This window comes from Zea mays, chromosome 6 (genome assembly GCF_902167145.1).
Source record: "Zea mays cultivar B73 chromosome 6, Zm-B73-REFERENCE-NAM-5.0, whole genome shotgun sequence".
Classification (NCBI taxonomy): Eukaryota; Viridiplantae; Streptophyta; class Magnoliopsida; order Poales; family Poaceae; genus Zea; species Zea mays.
In genome coordinates, this window is record NC_050101.1 from 40,316,534 (window position 1) to 40,338,661 (window position 22,128).

The 22,128-nt window shown below is 51.8% G+C and overlaps 2 protein-coding genes across 3 annotated transcripts; one reads left to right on the forward strand and one right to left on the reverse strand.

Annotated features, from left to right (window-relative positions):
- The first annotated feature begins 3,712 nt into the window (after nt 1–3,712).
- Nucleotides 3,713–5,060, forward strand: LOC100273639 (putative membrane-associated kinase regulator 4). Its single transcript, NM_001148055.1, has one exon. It carries the CDS (start codon nt 3,898–3,900, stop codon nt 4,879–4,881), a length of 984 nt encoding a protein of 327 aa, NP_001141527.1. The 5' UTR covers nt 3,713–3,897; the 3' UTR covers nt 4,882–5,060.
- A 6,317-nt stretch (nt 5,061–11,377) lies between these two features.
- On the reverse strand, nt 11,378–13,990 carry LOC100278003 (uncharacterized). 2 transcript variants are annotated; one of them, XM_008649460.4, is made up of 5 exons: nt 13,679–13,990; nt 13,513–13,580; nt 12,150–12,273; nt 11,789–11,886; nt 11,378–11,705 (listed from the first exon to the last, which is right to left on the reverse strand). In XM_008649460.4, the coding sequence occupies exons 1-5, from the start codon at nt 13,881–13,883 to the stop codon at nt 11,667–11,669; spliced, it is 534 nt and encodes a 177-aa protein (XP_008647682.1). In that variant the 5' UTR covers nt 13,884–13,990; the 3' UTR covers nt 11,378–11,666. The 2 variants fall into 2 exon arrangements, with proteins under 2 accessions (XP_008647682.1, NP_001159051.1); NM_001165579.2 differs by having other exon boundaries at nt 11,457–11,705; nt 12,150–12,279; nt 13,679–13,974.
- Between the last annotated feature and the right edge of the window lie 8,138 nt (nt 13,991–22,128).

Sequence of the window (22,128 nt, forward strand, 5' to 3'; positions counted from 1 at the left end):
TAACTTTTTCATAGCTCTTAAAACTCCCTCATTTGTAGCTACAAATGAGGGGTTTTTTAGGCTCTCCAGAAACAACCTGCTGCTTTAAGTGATATCTGTTGGAGAAATGATTAAAATTTAATCCACTAATTATTTAGATATCCCTTAAAACTGATTTTGAACTGATTTTGAGGAGTCGTTTCCTAGGGCTAGGGAGCTCTTGGAGATGCTATGAGTAGCTCCAAAATTACTGCACTCCTTCGCCTAGACTCTACGTACGTGCTCTGGTAGCAAGTACCACTGAGGTTAATACGGAAATCAAATGCAATTATGCAACCTAGGCATGGCCAAGCGATCAAAACTCAAAATCAATTATGTTACGCTATATGCTAGTACAGGTTACTTAGGCTGTCCGCAGTAATTAAATCATATAAAATAGAGGATTTAAATTGTAGATTACATTGTTTACGTAATAAAGTTTCAAATAGGCGCAACAACACAAGCTGATCTTTTCTCCCTTCCTTACTCCTTCCTTTTGTGTTGCTAGGATTGAAAGGAGAGCAGCAATGCAACGGACAAGGGTCCCTATTCTATAGCAAGAGCTACACAGAGAGAGAAAAAAAAGAGAGCAGCATGCAAAGGTGTTCCAGATATATCTTTCTTGTTTGGCTCCCAAAAGCCAAACAGTTATTTAGTACTAGCTGGCAGGCATATATAAAACATTCCTTCAAACAGATAAATCGCAAGGAAGGAAAAAAAAATCCATGGCTACAACGTGTATATGCTTATCCTCTTTATTTTCCTTGATTGATGAATGAAGTGAAAGGACTGGAAAGTAGCATGCAAAAGTGTTCCATATGTCTTGGCTTCCGGGCTGCGGGTTCCAAATTAAGCCACATTTGTTTTTTTAATTTCCAACATAATATTATTTGAAACCTAACACTTTTGGTTTGTAATTTCTACACTGATTGGCACAACCGAAAGGGTAGCATCTGTAACTTAATTCTTTTTTGGGTAAGTTATCTTAAAATAAAAATATCTACTTAAAAAGATGTTAGAATTTTTTTTAGAACTACGAAGTCACATGACTGGTACCTGGTAAGCGCAATAGAACCCCCGGCCCCACACACATAACCCCACATCTATCCCTCAACAAAAAAAAATCATAAACCATGTCATTAGTAGCTGCGTTGGCATTGATCTCGAATCCTTGTGCGATCTCAATCTTATGGGCTAAATCATTTCCATACTAAGCAAGCTCACCACCGGCTGACAGTCAGTCTTGGTGTACAAATAAACAAAAGATGAAGCTCTTGATGACTGCATGCATGCATGCATGCATGCATACATACTAGTAGTAAGTAGTGTTATCTTTTTTCCCCAATGATCTGTTGCCTTGCCCTTGCCCTTCCTAACTAGACACTACTAGCAATAAGCAACGAGTTAGTTAACCCTAACAAACGAAATGACGGGCTCCAATCAGTCCTCGAACAGGCAGTAAACAAGTGGTTTTTGCACAGTGCCATGTCATGTGTTCCACTGCTCCTGCAGTTGCAGGGTGCAGGGTGCACACATATCCAGGCACAAGGCAAGGGCTGGGCTTTTGGACTGGGGCTGTGGATGGAGCGAGCGAGACCAGGCCAAAGGGTGGTCAAACAAAGTTTAGCTGCCCTCTTGTGACCCCGAATGAATATCCCCACTGCAGCTTTTAATAAGCACCCTGTGCCTGTGCACCCCCCCTACAGTAGACCACATACAGTAGATAAAAAGCATGTGTGTTTAACTTTAACCCCACCGTAAGTAACATCAGTCAGTCCTCAGGAAGGACCGAAAGAGAGGATAAATCACGAACAAATAAATAAAGAGAGAGAAAAAAAAAAGATGAATGTGAGCTGCCAAGCAAAGCTAACCCATGTCTCTCCGGTTGGTGGCCGTCCACCATTGCATCTGCACTGAGCACTATACATGTCCAATGGGCCGTGCCGGGCCGGCCCGGCCCGGGCACGGCTTGGCCCGGCACGAGAGGCACTAGTCCAAGCCCGGCACGGTTTGGTATCGTGTCGTGCCGGGCCGGCCCGCGGGCTGGCTAACGCGGCCTAAGCCCGGCACGGTTATTCTTACACGGGCCGTGCCGGGCCGGAGGCACGACGGGCCTGTCGTGCCGGGTCGGGCCCGGTCCCATAAAAAAACACTTCAAAATTCAGAATTTAATTGTAATATTCAAATTTATTTTAGATTTAGTTAATTATATTTATAATTTTAGATACATATTTAGACAAAAGAATTTTAGATACACATATAAACACATATTACAAGTCAGAATGCTCTCATATAATAACATATCATAAGTATTATAGCTAAAAATAGACTGGCCGTTATAAAATCAGTCCCTCAAACGGGCCGTTACCTTGCCTACCAATTAACCGTGTCGAGCCCGTGCCTGCACCGCGGGCCCGACGGCCAGCCCAAGCCCGGCACGGCTATTGAACCGGGCCGGCCCGGGCACGCCTCTAGTCGGGCCGTGCCGTGCTCGTGCCGGGTCACGACCGTGCCGGGTCACGGGCCCACTACCGGGCCGGCCCGTTTGGACATGTATACTGAGCACTGCCATTGCTGCATGTGTCGTGTGTGTGAGATGATGATGATGATGGCTTGGTTGGCTGGAGTGCTAGCTGCCATTGCAATTGCGGCATTTGCCATTGCTATGACAGGCTTTGGGAAAAGCTTATTACCATCCCATCCCATCCAGACGGTGGGTTAGTTAGTTAGTCACTATGCTAAGGGCTAGTTTGGCAACCTCATTTTTCTATGGGATTTTCAATTTCCAAATGGAAAATGAACTAATTTCCCATGGGAAATGAAAAACCTTTGGGAAATTGTGGTTCCCAAACCAGCCCTAAATAAATAATACTCTCTCCGAGAAAACTCCAGTACTAGTACTTACTTCGCCATGCTAGCCGTCTTTAACCGTTGGGTGTCTTTTTGACCGCCTGCCTTGGCTTTGCTGTGCTTTGCTTGCTGCAAGCTCCCTGGTCCCTGCTCCTCCTTTCCTTGGTAGCTTGGACACGCCACGGTTCAACAAAGCCGGGGGCATGGCATTGAATGAATCCAGTCCAACGCCAGCCAAGCCGTTCCGTGTTAATAATCAGCTATCACTGCCTGCGCTGCGACAAAGGCTTCATGTGAGCACGCATGACCTGCCAAAGCCAAAACGGAACAATTCTCACGGTTTTTACCGCCATCACCGGAAAGAGAGCTATCCTCCTGTTTGTCTGTGTGTATAAGAATTAAGAAGTTGACATAAAATTTCAGGAAAAACAAACAGTATGAGGATTGGCAGATAATTGCATAGATATAATAAGTAAGCTGCAATATTTTTTAGGACAATTAAAAGAATAACTTGTGATAAATACAACTCATAGTTTTTTTTCTATAGCTAAATGATAACAAGATTACATGTTTGAACAACAAGGAAGAAAAATATAGAAGAGGTGGCGTAATAAGGAGGCACCTGGTGCTGTGTGACACTACCATCCTTTGCCTCCTAACAGCAAAACACCTGCATCGATCACAGAAAAAATAAAGGTTGAAAAAAACAACAACAACTAATCACAACACCAACCAAACCAAACAAGCCAAGCGAAAGCGAGATGATTTGATTCATCGTCATCATCGCATCCACTGCTATTTCTATCATCACAGTACACAACAGTGGCTTGCAACAGAGACCCAACAAAACCAAACTGTAAGCGCACCGCCCAAAACCCTATAAACCATCTCCCATCTCTCTGGCTCGCTCGTCTAGCAGATGCACAGCAGCAGGCGTCCCCTGTCTTCGTCCTTCCGAAATCCCAATCCTCCCTCCGAGTCCCCCATCCCAAAACTCGGAGCTCCGAAGCTGGCACTGGCATCGCGGCAATGCCGAGGCCGCCCACAATGGTGATCCAGGACGACTACATCGACATGGACCTGACCCCGGCAGCCACACCGGAGCCCTCGCCAGCCTCGCCCCGCTTCGAGTTCCAGAGCGCCGGCGCCGGCGCCGCCGGCGACAGGCATAGGGAGGCGGCGTTCGCGTCCCCCGCGGACGAGCTGTTCTACAAGGGCAACCTGCTGCCGCTCCACCTGCCGCCGCGGCTGCAGCTCGTGCAGAGGCTCCTCCAGGACCAGGAGCAGCCGCCGCCGCTGCGAGGGGCGAAGCGGGATGCGGAGTCGGATGCCACGGCGGCGGCGGCGGCAGAGCGAGGAGACGCCGACGCTGCCGCTGCCGCCAGCAAGGTGTGCGCCGCCAAGAAGCCGTCTTGGGCCAAGAAGCTCAAGGTGGTTAAGCGGTGGGCGTCGAAGGAGTACATCCGGTCGCTCTTCCTGGCCAGGCCGCCGTTGCCGAGCGACATCGTCGCCGCCGCCGGTGGCGCCAGCGCCAGCGGCCACGGCATCGGCAGCGTCAGCGCGAGGGGGAGCGTCCTAGAGCAGGAGGAGGTGTGCCAGTGCCAGCACCGCAAGTCCTTCTCCGGCATCATCCGCCGGGTGCGCCTCGTGGCGACCAAGGCGCCTGGGACCTCGCCGCTGTGCTCCTCCTCGTCCTCGTCCTCCTCGTCGTCCACGCCGTCGTGCCGCAACGCAAACGGGTTCTTCTTCCGGACGCCGGCGTCGGCGGCGGGGGCGACGCCGGCGCTGAAGCGGAGCAGCAGCGCCGGGTCGTCCGAGGAGGGCGCCATCCAGGGCGCCATCGCGCACTGCAAGCGTTCCCAGCTGCTGCAGCCCGGGATGGTGGCCTCGGCGGCGGCGCGGAGGAGCGTCAGCGACGTCATGTTCTACTCGGTGACCAACACGCCCAGAGCCTCTTCCGTGACCGCCGGCGAGGTGGCGCAGGAGAGGAGGCAGGAGATGTGCAGGGGCTGATGATGGCCGATGACATGCCACCCATGGATCAAAAGCGACATTCTTTTGTTTCTTTTCTTTTTTGTTTATTTTGCTTGTGAAGATGATGAGCAATGTGATGTGGGTTGCTCTGGTGATGATCAGGACGCAATGTGCTGTGACTGTTTCCCCGGTTCCCTTGATTCTTTGCGATCTTCTCCGAGCCAAGGATTTTCTCACTTGAGCTGTTCATAATCATATTGGCATTCTTTATTTCTTCTCCCCAGCTGCATCTCATCCTCTGTTGCATTCTTCTCCATCTCAAAGACTCAACGGCTCTGCCGCTGCTATGCTAGTGCTCACTGACTCACTGTGTCCATTGTTGGGAGATGTAGGGACGTAGGGTAGCCGGGTAGGGCAGGGCCACAGCACGGCAAGGCACGTTGTTTGAGTAAACGGTGCAAGGGTGGCACTGGCTTGGTGGCAGATTTGGTTCCGCTCCCAAGTACGCAGCTTGACCATACTCCTCTGTCCTCTGTACAAATCAGGAGGCCACTTCTATTTGCCGTATAGTCAATGGTGATCCAGTGCTTGCACCTACCCTCTGTACTGGCTCCATAGATACAGTGTACGTAGAAGAACACTCCAGTACAGACAGGTCTCCAGCTTACTGTAGGTGCTTAAGCAAAAAGCAGAGCCCTCTGCATCTACCTCGCCGCTCCGTTGGCTTCGAAACAAAGCTAGTTAGGTTTGGAACAGCCGTCTCGTCTGCTCCATGGAAATGCTTGGCCTTTTGCCAACACGAAAGCTTTAAAGGAAGAACCCTTGGCGAAACAAGATTACGACGGCCCCATCGGATGGATCATTGCGTCTGCAAACGAACAGATCAGCAAAAGCAAAGCAGTGTTAGGCAAACTCTGGAATAGATTAGGAAATGCGGTTCTGGCATCTGGATTTTTTTTCTTTCATTTTTGTTTCTGAAAGAGCCAAACCATTTGAATGTTTGTACTCCTTTTCAGATTTATTTACCGGTGCTTGTGAGACGAAGATGCGTGCGCCTTTTCGTAGTTGTGGGGGTGCCAGGCTGAAATGGAACAGCTGCAAGCCGAGTAGAGCAGCACTGGGCACTGAAAAGCGGAGCGCCTTTGAGCTGAATGATCCCCAGTTCTCAGCAGCGCTCCTCAGTCCTCACCACCACCATGGCTTGTCCTGTGATCTGATAGAGATGTGCCGTGCAATCCAACAAGCACAAGAGGCCCAGGCCATGAGCACGGGCAGGCACAGACGAGCCACATATGGAGAGCTTTGCAGAGCACAATGCGAAATCCAGTCCAGAGATTCCTTCACCGTCCATCCCTCTGCGAGTGAGTGAGTGAATGGCTGGCTGCTGTTAAAAGCCACAGGCTTTGAGCACACCACCAGCAGCGCTGCAGCAGAACCAGATGGATGGAAATGGAATGGAGCAAACCATTTGCCTGCAGCTAGGTAACAAACCAAAGAATCTTCTCAGAGGTGAGGAGAAAAAAGCAAGCGAGCGGGCTGGGCTGGCCCTGCTTAAAGTGGCCAGCCACTGAGAAAAGGTTTCGCCTTTCTGTTTCTGGTGTTCAGGACTCAGGAGGAGGGAGAAAAAAGGAAAGGCGAAGGAAGGAGAGAGATTTGCTATCACAACAAACTGCAAAAAGGGAGCAAAAGCCTGGGTGTACTGGCAGCAACACTTTGGTCCGTGTGCATACGTCCTTAGCGAATAACTAGGTCATCATCATTTAGAATGATTGTCGTCTACTGGACATCAACACCTCGGCTCCAAATGACGAAGGGCAAGTTCAGAAATACTCCTCAGACCCAAGGGCAATATGGGGCAGGGGTTTGTTCAAGATGGTTGCAAGACACAGCCATTAAGTTGGCCGATTGAGCAGAAGAGCATTGGGTTTGCTGCTAACCTGTTTGCATATGGCTGCAGGGGCAGACGCCAGAGAGAGATCAGCAGATGGTTTGACTGGCAGGTCAAAGATTGGAGTATAAAAATGCATAGAGTAAACACTGTAACAGACAGGCATCACTGAACAAATCGACAAAGGTATGGGCCTGTACTGTATTTTATTGGTTTGAGAAGATACAACAGCATGGCAGCAGGATAGGCATAGGCATCAATGCGTCATGCCACAAAGCAAAATGTTATTATATTATAGAGATGAGAAAAACTAAGTGCGTGTGCGTTTTTTTTTTTACAATTGAAAGACAGCAGGTCTGACAAGAAAAGATTCTTACCTGGAGTCTGGAGGCAGCAGGCACCAACTTCATCGCTTGTTTGATTCCTGGATCCAAACCGGCAAACATAAGAATATTTGATAAGATTTTGTTTAGGAGGTGCCTCCAAAACTCAACAGTAGGCTGGGTTTATCTCTGGTGGGACACGCCAAAATCACTGCTTGCCACTTTCTGAACTTGCAATGACAGCAGGAACAGTGCTGGTTCCCACCGCAAACATTTGACGGTTCTTCAACCAAAGCACCAAGAGTTCCTCTCAGGCTTAGGCCAGTCACGTGCAGGTTGTCACATTGTGGAGCTGCATCAGCATGGTTGCCGGAACTCAAAAGTACTCTGAATTCTCAAGCTGGCGATCCCGAATCAGCTGGGATCCATGATACAAATAAGAAGTCTTGACTGTTTTTAGAATCAAGTGTATTTCTTTGGAAACAATATAACTGTGTTGAATTAATCTAGTGTTCAAAGACAAATACAAGAATCATTTGTAATCATCTGTCTGCAACCTGACTCTAGTGGGGTACAGTCATCTACTGAATCTACTGACATAGGAAACCAGAAACCCAAATGAGGTTAGCAGTTAGCATACTTTTTGCTCTTCAGTGTGTGTGTGTTCATGGGGAATTAGGAGACATGCATAACAGGACAAGCAAGCCTCGGTAGAGAACTAAATACAACAGCCAAAGTTGAGCTAGATCAAACAGGGAAGGGGCCCATATGTAGCTTGCAACACCAGGCATGCTGGACTACTTTTCTCAGCACGACTCTCTAGTTTGCCAAAAAAAAAATCAAATAAAACGCCATCATATACACCAAACTATATTGCAGAATAAGCTGGCTAAGGAAAGCAACAGAGGGCTTTATTTTATCAGCTAATTTGATGGGGCATAATAGAATAAGAGAATGGATGATCTTCCAGTGTCTCCTTTACAGTTAGAAGCCGACAAATACTATATAACAAGCTGTCGTTGATAATGTATATTTCAGGTTCCAGTTCTCCATATAGAAAATAATCTCTGAAGTCAAGCTTTCACCGACTCCAAAAGTCTAATATACAGCCTACCTGGTATACAATGTGAACGGGAGACCAATCTGCTTAACAATGTTCCCTCCCAATTTCCTAGAACGATTAGATTACAAATCACTACTCTGAGCTTAAGTGCGAACGCTGGTTAAGCCCTAAGTGGTTTGCTCTTCTGACATTATTTTCTTCAAATTTATATCTCCATGATAGAAGGTGAAGCCCCCATGAAGAATAGATTATTGTATTGATAGCAAGAGTGAATACATACAGATCAGATCAGTGGCGATCCAGAAATGGATAAAAGGAGGAGCTACTAAGATAAGGCTACAAAAATTAGCCTAAACTAAATGATATAATTGTTGAGTAATTAGACAATTTTCAGATTAAATTCCAAATATAAATCATGACCAAATCAAAAGAACTGAAATAAAGAGTCAAATCAGGTGATGCGTACTGATCAGACATACTGATAGATGGCGCGGGCCGGAATCAGCAGGGTCGACGACGTCGAAGCAGCGAAATCAGGAGGGTCGACGAGGTCAGAAGATCATGAGCAGTCGCGTGAGGACGCTTCCCAAAAACCTCATTCGCCCTCTCCCGGTGCAGGATCTCGAGGGCGAAGAGTTCCGGAGACCTGCTCTCCTGATCGCAGATGCACGTCTACGGTCGGGATGAAGAGAACTGAAGGCGGCTCAGCTGTGAAGAGAGGCGAAAGCGAAAACTGGGATGATATGGATGCTGGCTGCCAGGCGCCTTTTATAGGGCCGAGTCCGCGAACAGATAGCTATCTTCGATCCTATCCGCCAGCGAAAATCTCGCGTTCAGTTTAGATTTTATAGCGATCGGTTAGGATTCTAAACTTAACAGCCAAGCAACCAAAAATTCAAACGGCAAAAGGAAGCCGCGCCCCCACAAGGCGAGAGGCCGGATTTCGGCGGACCATTCACGCGCATGTCGTGCGCCCGCGCCCTCCGCCCCGGCCTGGCCAGGCCAGCGAGCGCGTGCGCGTGTGTGGCTCTCCACACTCTTTCCTCTCATCCATGACTTGGTGAGTGAGTGTGGCTTCCATATTTAAGCTAGCTCCACTCCACTAGGACTAGCAATATGGTGCTATTGGTTCCACCATTCCCTAGCCATACACATATATGAGCTTTTGAGATTTTCCTGGGATTTAATTGAATTCCTCAATTGGGCCTAGCCCATAAATCCTAACAATAATTGATGTTTAATATGACAAAGTAACAAGATATAAATCAAATATTTCAAGAAACATATAGAATGTGGCATGGGTGGCCTAGCAGCGGGTGGCTCGTACCTTGCAGTGTGCAACATGACCGACTAGTCATTGCCACCTGTCAGCCTAGAGCCTAGGCATGGGCGCCTACCTACTGTGACCACGCCATGAAGGAGATGGAGGGCAGCCGCCAAACAGACAGCAATGACTAACAAGGAGCGCGGGCGCTAGATATCGAGCGGCTAGGGTTAGGACGCAGACAGAGACGGGACCAATGGCGTGGTGTGCGTATGTTGGATGCGGAGGTGGCTGGTGTGTGATGGATTACAGAGGGAGGTATTTGGGCTGGTCTAAAGACCTGCTCCTACAATTTTTAGCCCACAACCGGGGCTGCAGCCCCGGCAAGCCCTCCCTATATCTGCCCTTAGATCAGATAGCTCTAGGGTTAGGTGTCCAACACCACCAATGGGCCATGGACCACATACTATACATGGCCTAAGCCCAGGTTGGCTCAACCAACCCACATAGTCTAGCTGCCCCGTAATTAAAACTCTAGCCACGACAAATGTTGAGAATGGACCAAAACTATGAGAACATCGGGGAAGGAAGTCCCTTGGTGAATATGTCAGCAAATTGAGAAGTTGTCGATACGTGAAGAAGTCGAACATCCCCAATGGCAACACCCTCGTGGATGAAGTGAAGGTCGATCTCGACGTGCTTCGTGTGCTGGTGTTGAATGGAGTTCGTGGAGAGATAGACTGCGTTGATGTTGTCGCAGTAAACGAGAGTGCTCCGGGTAAGAGAGTTGTGGAGCTTCTGAAGAAGTTGTTGAAGCCAATAGGCCTAGCCACACCATTGTCCACACAACGATACTGAGCCTCCGCACTCAAGCAGGAGACAATGTGTTGCCGCTTGGATAAACAAGAGACCAGATTGTCACCAAAGAACATAGCGTAGCCAGATGTGGACTGACGTGTGGCCAAGCACTCCATCCAATCTGCATCGGTGTAGCAACAAACTCGGCCATTGAGGAGCGACGAAGAAGAAGGTTGTAGTCAAGAGTGCCATGAAAATATCGAATGATACACTTCACAACAGTCGGATATGGCTCCTGGGGATCATGCATATGGAGGCAATGAAGATTGCAAAGTAGAAGCAGGAAGCCATAGAGTGTACAGGGCCCAGAGTTGTTACGTCTAAGGACGCACCTAGTGGCAGGATCCTTCACGGACAAACCGAAAGGATCAAACTCCATAGAACTGATTTTCGGTAATGAAACGACGAATAGATAACAAGTGTTGAATAATGTCGTGATCAACAAGAACATTATTAAGGCTAACACTCTGGTACTTAAATTCTGGAGTAACTTATCTTGACAGGATGAGACTATGTATGCTGAAGTAGCCTGAGTTTCATCCTGTTGTCAAATTCTGCATCATCTCGCTTGGAAGAGAACAACTGCTTCAAAGTGATTTGCATGATTGTATCTAGCCATTGATATATCCATTACGTATGCACCTCTAAGTTTGTGCAAGGAGGCAAGCCTGAGTAATTGGGGCTGTCGAATACTATAGCATTCCATCAAACAAAGTAAGCATCGCATCCACAAAATAAAGCTATTTAACAAATAAACATATACACCAATTTTTGTTCATTAAATATCATATTGCATTAGAAAGCATCTATATGTCAAACAACTATAGTTATCATAAAGAACTCCTTAAGTGTTAAGGTATTTTTTCAGACTGTCAGTTTGTACTAAGCAGAGATACAAACAGACGAAGAGGATGCTGCCTCGTGAAAAATTATAAAAATCATAGAGGACAAGAGGTGCATACTATCAAAAGGCAACAATTTAAAGGGCAACACATGCATCATTTTATTAATTGCCGAATCCTATATATTTCTATTAGGTGGCATTTTAAAGTTGTGGAACACTGAACTGGAGTGATGATAAGGACCTATATAAGTATTCTGGTTTTTATACAGGTTGTCAGCCTGTAAACTTGGCAGTGTTACAGATAAACAGGATGATAGCTTAAAATTTATACCACCTTATTGAAAGGGGATAACTGGCACATAACACCCCAAAAGTAAGCCTCTGTGATGACTGAGGATATATTGTACAAGCAACTGGTACAAGAAGTCAAACCACTTATACCTATTGTCAGATAATACAGTTGACAAGAATGTTGTTCAAGGGAATTAAAACTATCTTACAGGGACTGAGGACCAGTATCCATATACTAATATTATCGAAGAGGAAACCAACTCTGCGATATCAATGAAGAGGTAGGAGCACAATCAACACTCATCACGAGCTTCAATTAGCCTGACGACAATCTGCATGGATTACAAAAAAAAATTATAAGAAGACAGTAATTAACTGAAGCAATCGTTTTGCACTGTGGATGCAATGTTGTTACCTTGGTTTTATCATTAACACCGATATAGTCGGATAGCTTCTGGTCCATGGCTAGCTCTTTCCCAGCCCACCAAATCTGTATTCTCTCATGCTTGTTGTCTGGGATTCGCATAGAAGAAAGTAGAGATTGTAAGCAGAGGTCATTCCATGTCAAACAATCTTTTTGTTTTTCAACATGGAAGCTCGAAACAGTCGATATCAAGGTTTATGTACTTCATGAAAGGTTGAAATACAGGTACAACAAAACTAGTAGAAAGAGAAAAGTGCAACCTATGTAGTGATAAACTGAACTTCTCTCATGGACTATTGCATATGCATGGTTGCATGCTCATTTTGTTTGTCTTCTGAAATTGCATCTATACCTGATGATGACTCTTGCAGAGACAATGCCTCCAGAGGTTCTTGTAGAGTATTAGCGCATTTCTTCTCGATGTTCTTGATATGTTCCCTTAGAGCACGAGGAGACAGGAATCTGTTGCGCTGCACCTGCTCCTGTAAGAAAATTCAGAGTCCTGTGAAAATGTCCTTCAGTGGATAGGCCCTGAAACTTCATTACATGTGCTAAATTAGATTCCAACTAGTCATACAGAGTAGTGTTTACTGCTTAATCAATGATGAACAGAACAAGGTGTTACTTCTTATCACAATCTAAAATAGAGATCGTGTCATTCAATTTCAATGTTTGCAAGCACAGTAAAATGGAATCGGTCTCAAGCATGGTAGCACTCAACCGGTGAATGTATGTGCATGGTACTTTTTTCAGACCAAAGGCCTTGACCCTAATTTATATTGAAAACAAAGTAATGCTACTGAGAAGACCCGGGTTTGCTATCCATTACAGACGAACAAACCTCCACTTGACTTGACCAAGCCACGCCTTTCTACCAACCTAACAGGAAGCCTGCGAGACCAAAAGAGCAAAGGAGGAGCAGCAGTGCAACCCAACTAATAAGCCTTAGAGCATCTCCAAGAGAGACTATAAACGCGGCCATATTTTAAATATAGAGCTCATAACCATAAAACACACTTCCTACAACGGCCCTATTTTATAAAATTTCATCAAACGATTAGAGATCGGTCTCTCGGATCCGAAAGATAGTACTCCATATATTGGAACCCTATCCTCGTTTCATATTAATCTCCAACCATTTATTTCCTAATAGCATGATTTATTTCCTAAATAGCATTATTTAAGGCCTAATTGTTAGAGTAAAAAAAATCTTTTGGGGCCCTAAACACTCAATACGGTCCTATTTCAAATTTTAGGACTTTATTTTAGAGTTTACTGTTGGGGATGCTCTAGAACATGTGCACGGTACTCCAATCTGTAAAATTAGAAGACCTTTTATTGTCGAGACCTATTATAGAAATATAAGTGCCTGCTCCCTGCTTTGAATGACAGAGTAGAGCAGTCTTGTCATATACTACAAGTAGCACGCATGCTCTCTACCGAATCATACAAGATACAATGTGATTCGAGTGACTGAGTAGTAAACCAGATCGATCGAGAATGACTCTCAGGGCCAGTGTGCTCAATCATACATTGTAATGACACTGGTGAAGAACCTACTACGTACTTGATGAACTCCCAAATCAACAAGTGGTCGGTAATGGACTAATGATAAAACCAAGCGCGATTCGTATCTAACTCAAACTCATTATTAGGTTGCCGCGCAGCAGAAGCGTGCGAGAAAACAGTGAGGGAGCGGGGATAACAATGCTGACCTTAGAAGCGTAGGCCTCGGCCTCGTCCAGCGCCCTCTCGAGCTCGCCCATCGCACCAGCACACCTCGCTGCAGATCGCAGAACCGGACACGCCGCGTCAATACGACTTGACCGGCGTCCTCCGCAGCGGGATCTTAAGACTAAGACGACGGACGAGGTCTCTCACCTCGAAGGCGGCGGCAGAGGGAGAGGATGGCGGCCTGGAGGCCCGCTAGCGCGCCGAGGGCGGCCGCGACGTCCGCGACGACCGCAGAGGCGGCGCACTCGTACAGGAACTCCGTCTCCTCGTCCACGTCCTGCATGGGAGAGGAGGCGGCGGCGGTGGCGGCGGCGGCAGCGGGTGGCGCCAACTTCACGTGCAACACGACCATCTCGGCCCGAAGGCTCTAGAAACTTCGGGTCTCGCTCCTGGGAGACGGAACGGGAACGGCCACACGAGGCGGCGGCGGACAGGGGTTCATTTTGTAACAGGTCGTCCACGGTGATCTTGTCCGCACAGGGCCGATCCAACGACCGCAGGGCGCCATGGATAGGAATGTTCCTAAAACATCATAAATATATATTTTAACATAGATATACATAAAATTTAAATCTAATTGTTGATAATGTTATTAAGAACTAGTCGGCTGCCCGTGCGTTGCGATGGCTTACAACAATACCTACGTAAACTATCCATCAAAAAAATTCAAGATTTTTTATCCATTGTCTCCGCTCTCCGTATAATTTTTTTTGATTTGGCTAACTGATGTTATTGTTTACTCCATCCAACATGTCTTTGTCGGGGACCACAATTAGGGGTACCCCCAAGACTCCTAATCTCAGCTAGGTAACCCCCATCAGCACAAAGCTGCAAAGGCCTGATGGGCGCGATTCAGGTCAAGGCTCCGTCCGCTCAAGGGACACGATCTCGCCTCGCCCGAGCCCAGCCTCGGGCAAAGGCAGCCGACCCAGGAGAATTCACGTCTCGCCCGAGGGTCCCCTCAAGCAACGGACGCACCTTCGACTCGCCCGAGGCCCAGCTCGGATAGGCTTCACGGAGAAGCAACCTTGGCCGGATCGCCACGTCAACCGACCGTATCGCAGGAGCATTTAATGCAACGATCGACTGACACCTTATCCTGACGCGCGCTCCTCAGTCGATAGAGCCGAAGTGACCGCAGTCACTTCGTCGCTCCACTGACCGACCTGATAGAAAAACAGTGTCGCCTGTGCTGCTCCGACTGCTGTGCCACCCGACAGGGTGAGGCTAACAGCCGCCAAGACCGGCCTCAGGCGCCATAGGAAGCTCCGCCTCGCCCGACCCCAGGGCTCGGACTCAACCTCGACCTCGGACGACGGACTCCGCCTCGCCCGACCCCAGGGCTCGGACTCAACCTCGACCTCGGACGACGGACTCCGCCTCGCCCGACCCCAGGGCTTGGGCTCAACCTCGACCTCGGAGGAGTCACCGCCTCGCCCGACCTCGGGCTCGGACCGACCACGTCACAGTGGGGGCATCATTACCCTACCCCTAGCTAGCTCAGGCTACGAGGAACAAGGTCGGCGTCCCATCTGGCTCGCCCCGGTAAACAAGTAATGATGGCACCCCGCGTGCTCCATGACGACGGCGGCTCTCAGCCCCTTACGGAAGCAAGGAGACGTCAGCAAGGATCCGACAGCCCCGACAGCTGTACTTCCACAGGGCTCAAGCGCTCCTCCGACGGCCACGACATCACATGAACACGGCGCCAAAACCTCTCCGACAGCCACGACGGCATGTACATAGGGCTCTGGCTCCTCTCTGCTAGACACGTTAGCACATTGCTACACCCTCCATTGTACACCTGGGCCCTCTCCTTACGTCTATAAAAGGAAGGCACAGGGCTCTCGTACAAGAAGGTTGGTCGCGCGGGAGAACGGGCTGGCGGACGGTCTCTCTCTCTATCTCCCTCGCGAACGCTTGTAACCCCCTACTGCAAGCGCATCCGCCCTAGGTGCAGGACAACACGAAGGCCGCAGTTTCCCCTTACTGTTTTCTCCTCTTTGTGTCTCGTCTCACGCCGACCCATCTGGGCTGGGACACGCAGCGACAATTTACTCGTCGATGCAGGGACCCCCCGGGGTCGAAACGCCGACAGTTGGCGCGCCAGGTAGGGGCCTGCTGCGTGTTGACGAACAGCTTCCCGTCAAGCACCAGATGGGTAGTCTCCAGCAACCACTCCAACCCGGGACGGTGCTCCGTTTCGGGAGTCTTGAGTTCATGTCCCTCGACGGCAGCTACGACATGATACTCCTTCCTCCGCCGCGCGACAACGACAATGGCGGCCGTCAGCCCACCCGCCGGCGGCGGAATCGACGACGTCTTCCTCACGTGCGGAAGAGCAACATCCGGGTCTGTCCCGTCGCCTTCCCCGCCGACGGAGGAGGAGGCGGGGCAGGCATGGCCAAGCAGGAGGCGGCACCTCGTCGGCTGTCGAGCGAGTCGACGGCGCCCCAGCAGGGGACACGTCGGGCGTCGACCTCGCGTCTGAGACGAAGACGAGCGTCGTTTCCTCGCGACACGCCAACCCCAAGCAGACGGACGACGCCAGCACGCTCGCGAAGGACTTGCTGGGCGTTAGCCTCGTACCTGAGATAACGGTGCAGTCTGTCCCTGACGCAACTTCGTCACCATCCGTCGATCAAGAGGTACCGTCCGTTTCCCATCCCATGCCTTTTAGATTCAGCTGCGACCCGCCAAGCGACCCCGCTTCGGTGGACGCTTTCATAAAGGCATGTCCAAACCCTCCGGGGTATCATATGCGGTCAACCTGGGACCGACTGACGACCGTCTCGACCTACGGGCCCCTGGGTTCCGAGGAAGATGACGAGCCCGACTCTGGTTGGGATTTCTCCGGGCTCGATAACCCCAGTGCCATGCGGGACTTCATGACCGCATGTGACTACTGCCTCTCCGATTGCTCCGATAGTAGCCACAGCCTCGGCGACGAGGACTGTGGCCCAAGTCGCGAATGCTTCCACGTCGATCTAGGGGGTCTCGACGAAGGCAACCATCTTGGTATGCCGGAGGACGGTGATCCCCCTAGGCCTGCGCCTCGCCTTGACATCCTCCGGGAGCTAGCTGTGGTCCTAGTCCCTGCGGGGGTCAGGACGCACAGCTCGAGCAAATCCACGAGATGCAGGCCAGGCTCGACAAGGAAGCAGGACAACTTGTGCAGCTTCGGCAAAATATCGGGCAGGAGTGGGCAGGCCGAGCACTGGCCGGAGAAGCGCGTCATCTGGCCCAGGACGTCCAGCACCGCATTGCCGACGATGCCAGGGCAAGGCTGCCCCCAGCTTCTAGTGGGGTCGGCCAGAACCTGGCTGCAGCAGCGATACTACTCCGAGCGATGCCGGAACCATTCACCACCGAGGGGCAGCGTATCCAGGGAGAGCTCAAGAATCTCCTGGAAGATGCTGCGGTCCGACGGGCCGAAAGCTCTGCCTCCTGAAGGCAGGGGTACCCCCCGGAGCATCGCGCGGCGACTTCCCGATTCATGCGGGAAGCCTCGGTCCACACCGGGCGCACGCGGAACACAGCGCCTGCGGCCCCCGGGTCGCCTCGGCAACGAGCACCGCCACCGCGACCGTCGAGCCAACCTCGACGAGAATGTGCGCCGAAGCTACCACCCTAGGCGTGGGGGACGCTACGACAGCGGGGAGGATCAGAGCCCCTCGCCCGAACCACTCGGTCCGCGAGCTTTCAGCCGGGCCATACGACGGGCGTCGTTCCCGACCCGGTTCCGAACCCCGACTACCATCACCAAGTACTCGGGGGAGTCAAAGCCGGAACTGTGGCTCACGGACTACCGGCTGGCCTGCCAGCTGGGTGGAACGGACGATGACAACCTCATCATCCGCAACCTTCCCCTGTTCCTCTCCGACGTCGCCCGAGCCTGGCTGGAGCATCTGCCTCCTGCGCAGATCTCCAACTGGGACGACCTGGTCAAAGCCTTCGTCGGCAACTTCCAGGGCACATACGTGCGCCCTAGGAACTCCTGGGATCTCCGAAGCTATCGCCAGCAGCCGGGAGAGTCCCTGCGGGACTACATCCGGCGATTTTCGAAGCAGCGCACCGAGCTGCCCAACATTACCGACTCGGATGTCATCGGCGCGTTCCTCGCCGGCACCACTTGCCGCGACCTGGTGAGCAAGCTGGGTCGCAAGACTCCCGCTAGGGCGAGCGAGCTGATGGACATTGCCACCAAGTTCGCCTCTGGTCAAGAGGCGGTCGAGGCCATCTTTTGGAAGGACAAGTCGCCTTAGGGGCGCCAGTCGGAAGACGTCCCCGAGGCGTCCGCTCAGCGCGGCGCGAGGAAGAAGGGCAAGAAGAAGTCGCAAGCGAAACGCGATGCCACCGACGCGGACCTTGTCGCCGCCGCTGAGCACAGGAACCCTCGGAAGCCTCCCGGAGGCGCCAACCTGTTCGACAAGATGCTCAAGGAGTTGTGCCCCTATCATCAGGGTCCCGTCAAGCACACCCTTGAGGAGTGCGTCATGCTTCGGTGCTACTTCCACAAGGCCGGGCCACCGGCGGAAGGTGGCAGGGCCCACAACAACGACAAGAAGGAGGATCACAAGGCAAATGAGTTCCCCGAGGTCCACGACTGCTTCATGATCTACGGTGGGCAAGTGGCGAACGCCTCGGCTTGGCACCGCAAGCAAGAGCGCCGGGAGGTCTGCTCGGTAAAGGTGGCGGCACCAGTCTACCTAGACTGGTTCGACAAGCCCATCACCTTCGACCAGGGCGACCACCTCGACCGCGTGCCGAGCCCAGGAAAGTACCCGCTCGTTGTCGATCCCGTAATCGGCAACATCAGGCTCACCAAGGTCCTCATGGACGGAGGCAGCAGCCTCAACATCATCTACGTCGAGACCCTCGGGCTCCTGCCGATCGATCTGTCCTTGATCCGGGCTGGCGCGGCGCCTTTTCATGGGATCATCCCCGGGAAACGCGTCCAACCCCTTGGGCGACTCGATCTGCCCGTCTGCTTCGGGACTCCCTCCAACTTCCGAAAGGAAACCCTCACGTTCGAGGTGGTCGGGTTCCGAGGAACCTACCACGCAGTGCTGGGGAGGCCATGCTACGCCAAGTTCATGGCCGTCCCCAACTACACCTACCTCAAGCTCAAGATGTCGGGCCCCAACGGGGTCATCACCGTTGGCTCCACGTACCGACACGCGTACGAATGCAACGTGGAGTGTGTGGAGTACGCCGAGGCCCTCGCCGAATCCGAGGCCCTCATCGCCGACCTGGAGAGCCTCTCCAAGGAGGCGCCAGATGCGAAGCGCCGCGTCGGCAACTTCGAGCCAGCTGAGACGATTAAGTCCGTCCCTCTCGACCCCAGCAACGACGCCTCCAAGCAGATCCGGATTGGCTCCGAGCTCGGCCCCAAATAGGAAGCAGTACTCGTCGACTTTCTCCGCGCGAACGCCGAAGTTTTTGCGTGGAGTCCCTCGGACATGCCTGGCATACCGAGGGATGTCGCCGAGCACTCGCTGGATATCCGAGCTGGAGCCCGACCCGTGAAGCAACCTCTGCGCCGATTCGACGAAGAAAAGCGCAGAGCCATAGGCGAGGAGATCCACAAGCTGATGGCTGCAGGGTTCATCAAAGAGGTATTCCATCCCGAATGGCTTGCCAACCCTGTGCTTGTGAGAAAGAAAGGAGGGAAATGGCGGATGTGTGTAGACTACACTAGTCTAAACAAAGCATGTCCGAAGGTTCCCTACCCTTTGCCTCGCATCGATCAAATCGTGGATTCCACTGCTGGGTGCGAAACCCTGTCTTTCCTCGATGCCTACTCAGGGTATCACCAAATCAGGATGAAAGAGTCTGACCAGCTCGCGACTTCTTTCATCACACCTTTTGGCATGTACTGCTACGTTACTATGCCATTCGGTTTGAGGAATGCGGGTGCGACATACCAAAGGTGCATGAACCACGTGTTCGGATAGCACATTGGTCGAACGGTCAAGGCTTACGTCGATGACATCGTAGTCAAGACGATAAAGGCCTCCGACCTCCTCTCCGACCTTGAAACGACATGCCGGTGTCTCAAGGCGAAAGGCGTAAAACTCAATCCTGAGAAGTGTGTCTTCGGAGTCCCCCGAGGCATGCTCCTGGGGTTCATCGTCTCCGAGCGGGGTATCGAGGCCAACCCGGAGAAAATCGCGGCCATCACCAACATGGGGCCCATCAAGGACTTGAAAGGAGTACATAGGGTTATGGGATGCCTTGCGGCTCTGAGCCGTTTCATCTCACGCCTCGGTGAAAGAGGCCTACCTCTGTACCGCCTCTTGAGGAAGACCGAGCGCTTCACTTGGACCCCCGAGGTCGAGGAAGCCCTCGGAAACCTAAAGGCGCTCCTTACAAGCGCGCCCATCTTGGTGCCTCCCGCTGCTGGAGAAGCCCTCTTGATCTACGTCGCCGCTACCACTCAGGTGGTCAGCGCCGCGATCGTGGTCGAGAGACGAGAAGAGGGGCACGCATTGCCCGTCCAGAGGCCGGTCTACTTCATCAGTGAGGTTCTGTCTGAGTCCAAAATCCGCTACCCGCAAATTCAGAAGCTACTGTACGCGGTGATTCTGACGCGGCGAAAGTTGCGACACTACTTCGAGTCTCATCCGGTGACTGTGGTGTCATCATTCCCCCTGGGAGAGATCATCCAGTGCCGAGAGGCCTCGGGTAGGATTGCAAAGTGGGCGGTGGAGATCATGGGCGAGACAATCTCGTTCGCCCCTCGGAAGGCCATCAAGTCCCAAGTCTTGGCGGACTTTGTGGCTGAATGGGTCGACACCCAGCTTCCAGCAGCTCCGATCCAACCGGAGCTCTGGACCATGTTTTTCGATGGGTCGTTGATGAAAATAGGAGCGGGCACGGGCCTGCTCTTCATCTCACCCCTCGGGAATCACCTCCGCTACGTGCTGCGCCTCCATTTCCCGGCGTCCAACAACGTGGCCGAGTATGAGGCTCTGGTTAACGGGTTGTGCATCGCCATTGAGCTAGGGGTCCGACGCCTCGACGCTCGTGGCGACTCGCAGCTTGTCATCGACCAAGTCATGAAGAACTCCCATTGCCGCGACCCGAAGGTGGAAGCATACTGCGATGAGGTTCGGCGCCTGGAGGACAAGTTCTACGGGCTTGAGCTCAACCACATCGCCTGACGATACAACGAGACTGCGGACGAGCTAGCTAAGACAGCCTCGGGGCACCCAACGGTCCCTCCAGACGTCTTCTCCCGAGACCTACATCAACCCTCAGTCAAGACCGACGACACGCCCGAGCCCGAGAAGGCCTCGGCCCTGCCCGAGGCACCCTCGGCTCAGCCCGAGGCGCCCTTGGCTCAGCCCGAGGCACCCTCGGCCCCCGAGGGTGAGGCACTGTGCGTCGAGGAAGAGCGGAATGGGGTCCCGCCTAATCGAAACTGGTAGACCCCGTACCTGCAATATCTCCACCGAGGAGAGCTACCCCTCGACAGAGCCGAAGCTCGACGACTGGCTCGACGCGCCAAGTCGTTCGTCTTGCTGGGTGACGGGAAGGAGCTCTACCACCGCAGCCCCTTAGGCATCCTCCAGCGATGCATATCCATCACCGAAGGTCAGGAGTTATTACAAGAAATACACTCGGGGGCTTGCGGTCATCACGCAGCGCCTCGAGCCCTTGTTTGAAACGCCTTCCGACAGGGTTTCTACTGGCCAACCGCGGTGGCCGACGCCACTAGGATTGTACGCACCTGCCAAGGGTGTCAATTCTACGCAAAGCAGACCCACCTGCCTGCTCAGGCTCTGCAAACAATACCCATCACCTGGTCGTTTGTTGTGTCGGGTCTGGACCTCGTCGGTCCCTTACAGAAGGCACCCGGGGGCTACATCCGAACAGGCAGTGGCGTTCTTCACCAACATCATCCATCGCTTCGGGGTCCTGAACTCCATCATCACCGACAACGGCACCCAGTTCACCGGCAGGAAGTTCCTGGACTTCTGCGAGGATCACCACATCCGAGTGGACTGGGCCGCCGTAGCTCACCCCATGACGAATGGGCAAGTAGAGCGTGCCAACGACATGATTCTGCAAGGACTCAAGCCACGGATCTACAACGACCTCAACAAATTCGGTAGGCGATGGATGAAGGAACTCCCCTCGGTGGTCTGGAGCCTAAGGACGATGCCAAGCCGAGCCACGGACTTCACGCCGTTTTTTCTAGTCTATGGGGCTGAGGCTATCCTGTCCACAGACTTGGAATACGGTTCCCCGAGGACGAAAGCGTACGACGACCAAAGCAATTGAACCAACCGAGAAGACTCACTGGACCAGTTGGAAGAGGCTCGGGACATGGCCTTACTACACTCGGCGCGGTATCAGCAGTCCCTGCGACGCTACCACGCCCGAGGGGTTCGGTCCCGAGACCTCCAGGTGGGCGACTTGGTGCTTCGGCTACGACAAGACGCCCGAGGGCATCACAAGCTCACGCCTCCCTGGGAAGGGCCGTTCATCATCGCCAAGATTTTGAAGCCCGGAACATACAAGCTGGCCAACAGTCAAGGCGAGGTCTACAGCAACGCTTGGAACATTCGACAACTACGTCGCTTCTACCC